Raw genomic sequence first — 6,000 nt, 5'->3', positions numbered from 1 at the left:
CACCATATTTAGATAATTGTAATATCTTCTTCAATTTTCATTTTTTTCAATATCCCTCAATTTCGATGTTTCGTATCTACTAGGCATCCAGTGATATAAAGATATTTTTAAGCCATTCCTCTTAGTCCTCAGTATGTAGCAACGCATATATGATCGATTTCAGCTCAAATTTTATGAACTTAATTACAGATATCAATTAGCCAATGACCAATTTAACTTAGTTGATATATGTCACATTTACGAGCTGATAAAAGTATTTTCGCTTAGGTATAATTAAATGTTTTAAATTACTATTCTTGCTATTTAGGTATTTATTGTGTTATTTATGTCTCATTCTGTAAAATAATACTTCCTCATAGTGATATCGGATCAAGAAAACGTATCTGTAATACTGATACTTAAAGTTATTAAATAACTTGTCTTGTGTTATGGATTGAGCTAACTTTAGATATGCATCATTTAGGATTTATTTACTTGTAAAGGCAGAGAGCGTGTCAGACACGTGGCGTGACAGACATAGTATTTTTGTATGTAATGTGTATTAATGTATTTATATCTAGAGTCTCACAGTTCCGCAGACACGGGTCGTGCCTGTCAGAATATTGCATGATAAAGATAATCGTCTGTTACGAGCCGTGTCTGACACGTTCAATGTCTGTAGGTAAATAGATTTCTTTTCTCATTTCTTATCATGTGAGTTAAGTTCAAGTTAATGAGTAGTAAGGTAATGTTTCGTGTAATAACTTATTCGTGGTCATATTTCCTTGAGATTTAGTTTGCCCACACAATAGCAAATTGCTTTGCATTAGGAAAATTATGTGCAAGAAGTCGTGAAACAGCCATTTTCGTAATGTACTACTTCGCCGACAACCTTCACTGTTTCCAGTTTATTATGTGCATTTTGTAAGCATGAATCATCCTTGTAGGCCTCGGAAATCAAACAATAAGTAATTTCGATACGAATTTTAATATTCATACACTCATGTCAGGTAATAAAAACGGTCCGCTCAGCGGAAAGGTACATGGACACGTAATAAATTAACTTATCGCTAAATCAGTCTAACGTTCGCGCCGAGCGCGGGTCGTCTTAGCCTAGTATCACAGATGAGTAGAGCGGTGGGGCGCGGGGGGGTGCGCGGGGCGGGGTGCGGGCGCCGCGCGGGGGGCGGCGGTCACTCGTCCGACGCGGACGACAGCTGCGTGCTGCCCCCCGAGCTGAACGAGCCGCGGCACACGCCCCCCTCCGAAGCGTTTCCCGCCCGCACCTCTTCCCCGTGTTCTCCCGGGGACAACGTCCTCAGCAGCTCGAGCGCAGCCCGGGCCCGCTGGCCATCCGCAGCAGCCGAGGCCGCCGCGCCCGACCCTCGGTCCCACGCGCTCTTCTCCGGCAGCAGCAGCCGCCTCGCCTCCCGCTGCACGCGTCGCGAACGCAGCGCGAACAGGAACGGCGACACCGCCGACGACAGCAGCAGCAGCGCCAGCGCAGGCGTGCGCACGCTCTCCGCCAGCCCCGGCGCCGCCGCCGACACCACCGCCACCACCGCGTGCGGCACGTGCAACATCACTAGCGCACCCGTCAACAGTCCGACGCGAGCCGCACGAGATTCTTCCCTATATCGAAACAGCGATGCGTTCGAAATCCGACATCGGATCGACGTTATCTTCGACCCGCAGTTCGAGGGCGCGGGCGTCCTGTGTTGAACGGCAAGAAGCGGCGCTGCTAGTAACGGCGCCGAGTTCACCGAAGGCAATCCCTTTCTGAGATCCTCGCTCGACTTGCCCTCCTTCCGCGCGTTGCGGAGACTGGCAACCGAAGGACAGCGCATCGGCCTCTCCGGTGGAAGTAGGAACGGGCCGAACTTGCGTTCGCTGTCAGACACGACGTTATCGGACCCATCGATCTTCAGCGTGAGGCCTTCTCCCTCCTCGATCAGATCGGGTAGGTTCACGTGAGGTTCATGGAGTTGCAGGGCGCTGGCTCCGTGCGCCCGCGCTCGTAAGCCAGAGGAGCGCGCGGCGCGGTAGATCCTAGCGTACATGACGCAGACGATGGCCGTCGGGGCGACGACTCCGAAGGTTAAGTACACGACGCAATAGGCGAGCTGGACTCCCTGGACGACGGGGTCGAGCGGGTAGTAGTGTCGAAATACTGATATGGCACCTCGCGCGATCGCCGCGGCGGCGGCTGCGAGCCAGGTGATGGCGCAGAGCGTGGCGGGCCTGCGCTGGAGCAAGCGCGTGTGGCAGCGCAGGGGGTCGGTGACCGCGTGGTGCTGGTCGAGGGCGATCAGCGTGACGGCCAGCAGCGCGGCCAGGCTGCACGCCGCGGCCGCAGCGTCCCCCGCCTCCACCCAGGCGGCCTCCTCCCTCGCCGAGTGCTCGCCGAACAGCGCGGGCGCAAGCAGGGAGGTTGTCAAGAGATTCGTCGCCAGTAGATTTATGACGAACCTGTAACAAGATAAAACAAACATAAGTATGTTTAAGAATCTACATCGACTGCGCAGTAAGCGACTAGATGTTTGGGATTTACAACAAAAATATTTCTAGGTCTCAAACGACTGCGCGATTTATTTTGTATTATGGTTTTCCAAAACATGAATTGAGTTGTGAGCGATTATATTCCGTTTCGGTCTGGAACGCAAAACACTGAAATCACTCATGTCCGAAGTGTCAGCGTGGTATGTTTACAAACATGGCGACCACATCCTAAGTCAATAGGCGGAGGAAATAGCATTGTGCGACCCTGAACCAAATTCGCTTATTCCGAACATGACACTCCCTATTTCCTACGACGAATTCATAATTTGATTCGTCGTGTAACGAATATTTCAAATCCGTTGATCAATTTTAACCCTATGACAATCATAAGACAATAAACTCACGATACGCAATATTACAACCTATAGATGAACAATAAAATACAAGTAAAACAAGTATTTGAACACCTAATTTATAAAATCAATAGTCAAAAGAAATAAAGCACAAATAGACGATCTTACAACCAACGAACCAAGGAAAACATCTTATCCAGCCGAAAGAAAATAATGGTAAAAAAACTTACAAAATACTCGTATAAGTAAGAAATACGACAGCTTTACTTAGTAGATTTCTTCCCTTGTTTTAGTCTATGTAATGTTGAAACCACGCAAGGAAATACACCCAGCTCGTAATTACGCAAGTATTCAAAGTATCCTTGCGTGAATAGATGCCTGATAGTCTACATTTGTTGCAAGGGCCTTTTGTAACACGGCCGTGTTCACGTATTGTGGACTAACACGGTTATTTTTAATATGCTGACCACTGACATAAGTAATAGTTAAACGTTAAATATATTCAACGATGCAATCCACTTACCCCTGTTATTAATGTCCAATCTACACACTGCTTTTGCCTACTAAGATCCACATTTGGCATACTAGACACTGTCAAATTTAAGATCCGTAACAATTGGCTAGATTGGTTATTAATAATCCTCAGAGTTACAAGAGATGTTGTTTGGGAGTGGAGTGGTGGATGGTTTTCGAAAAACATTGTAACTATTAATAGAAATTCTAAATCTAAATGTTATACTCAAATTGAACAATCATGTAAAAAAATCCCCTGTTTACAGCAAAAATAATGGCGTACAATAAAGAATAAATGTTTTACTAACAGTATAATTTTTAAGTAAATATCAAAATTGAACAGCTAGTGCTTCACAACTTTTTCATCGCAAACATAAAAAGTTTCTCCCGTAGGAGACAAATACAGGAAGCCAATCCAAAAACCAACAAATTTAACTTTGAAAGAAGGTGAAAGTTCACGATAGGTCAACCTGTCGTGATGTTCCTGCATCACACAAATGAAATTAACGGAGCTGGACCCTCAGGACACAGTTGCCACAAACCTTTCACAATTGCTAACATAAAGCTATTTGCAACCGTTCACGTGGTGTTTACGACAGCGGTCTAGTTAGTCTACGATTTCCTTGATAAGTCAATGGTCGACATACATACGTTAATACAATTGGAATAAAACAAAATGACCGCGCCATCGCAGAAATTGAGATCATCATCATTATAGTAGACTAGACACTCCAATTTGATGATGTTTCAGAGTCATTAGAAGTCAGAAGGAATCGTATCGTAGGAACATGAATTTGGAAACAATTTTAAGTTTAAGAAAGTAATGCGGTAAAATAAAGAATCTATCTTTAAAGTGTTGCGAAATCTGTTGTGGATCCGAATTCGTTTGTTTTTAATAATCCATAAAAGGCAGAGAATTCTAACGTGCAGACACGGTAATAGTACAGATATTTTTATCGTTGTGGAAATCATAGGGAAAACATTTTAGGTATAAGTAAAAACAAGTTTGAAAGCGAAAACAATCAGAATCTTATCTTCGGTGACCTTCGTCCTTATACTTGTAAGTTCGGTGGGATTGCCTAAAGAATTACAGCAATAATTGATCGTAAAGCACAATTATATTAACACATTTGACTTTTATTGCGAGAGTTATCGTATTAATAGATTTCAATCTCGTCTCCCATGATTACTTCATCGCAATTCGTAAATACAATTGATTGAGCAATTCATTACCACACTCAATCATTTTAATTCTTACAGGACTTGTTTTATTACTAGCGAGTAAAGAGAGAAAAGATATAATAATGTAATGGTTATAGGAGACGTTGTTCGTGAAAGTGATTTTCAGTAAATACTAAATACTAGGAATAGCTTGAGGATGATATATTTCAGTTTAAAAAGCTTTGCCCAAGAGGGTGGACTGTGGTCTTGACCCATTCCAATTTCAGGAAATGTAATAATGTCTAGAAGTGGTACAATTTAATTTCGCAGCAAAGACATACATAGTTTATAGTTGCTTGTTCGATGTCTAACACGACGTTTTTCGAATCGAGAATTGAAATTAAAATGTTTTAAAATGATTAACTTAATGGATGAGATTATTTCTATTTACCATTTATTTATTGAATGTAAAATTTAGTTAAATATTCAAACATCAATAAGCTATAAAGTATTATTTTGAATTTGAACTCATATTCCAAAAATAAGGAACGAACGAAATATAGACCGAAATATAAAAGAAATGTAATCATATAAAAAACCCCAAGAACTTATAAACAAGAAAAAAAAAACAAATATGAAAATTTCTAATCGAAAAAAGGGAATTGTGCCACAAATGGTGTTGACATAAGTGATAACCTATTAAGAAATACATTATCCACATAATTCGTGTCATTCGATTATCCATTCCGAATCAACATGGCCGCCAATTAACCTGTTTCTGAATGGGAACAATAACAATGAATGTTGAGTGGATTTGTTGAACTAAATGTGATATTGGATGGACCAATTCTGTAACATTGCCTAATCATGTCTCATTTTTATGAGCAGGTCAACGTTATTCACTATTGTGTAAGGGATTATGAAAAATAACAATACTTCACACAATGCACCAGTGCCATGATTTTGAATTTGAAGTACGCCTATTTCAAAATTATTTTTAGTCCCTCTGGTTATTAGGACTTCATCATTATTAAGATTATATTAAGAGTCGGATTGCTTTCATAAAATAATATAAAGACGAGATAATCTTTTTGAGAGATATCTGAATTGATTAGTTTACTTATTTTGAAATTTATCGACTAAAACATACATACATAACAATGGATGACCTACTAAGGTATATATAATATACTTCTCGCATTACTTAGGTATATAATATAGGTATTATATCCATTTTCAAAATATAAATGCAGATACAGACGTCGCAGACGAACCACAAAGAGATATATCACATAAAATACATCGTAATTTTAAAATGTCTATAAAATTCGCAAACACTACAAGGAAGAATATAAGGCCGAATCTATAAAACTAAAAGAACACTTCTTGATTGAATTTATGAATACATTTGTTAGTAATCAAAAGAATTGACAGAAATATAACGTTGAAACAACTAATATTTTAAGAAGATGTTTTTAAAACAATTTATTATATC

The 6,000-nt window shown here is 40.8% G+C and overlaps 1 protein-coding gene across 1 annotated transcript in view; it reads right to left on the bottom strand.

Moving 5' to 3' along the window:
* Positions 1–948: 948 nt before the first annotated feature.
* LOC140746126 (uncharacterized) overlaps positions 949–6,000 on the bottom strand; it is a 45,480-nt gene continuing 40,428 nt past the window's right edge. Inside the window, exon 2 of the mRNA XM_073078138.1 lies at positions 949–2,448. Within this exon, the coding sequence (XP_072934239.1) occupies positions 1,173–2,448 (1,276 nt within the window). The 3' untranslated portion in view covers positions 949–1,172. The remainder of the gene's footprint in view (positions 2,449–6,000) is intronic.

This window comes from Epargyreus clarus, unplaced genomic scaffold (genome assembly GCF_041222505.1).
Source record: "Epargyreus clarus isolate Ecla_fem2 unplaced genomic scaffold, WU_Ecla_fem_2.2 ptg000012l, whole genome shotgun sequence".
Lineage (NCBI taxonomy): Eukaryota > Metazoa > Arthropoda > Insecta > Lepidoptera > Hesperiidae > Epargyreus > Epargyreus clarus.
This window is presented reverse-complemented; position numbering and strand designations above follow the sequence as displayed.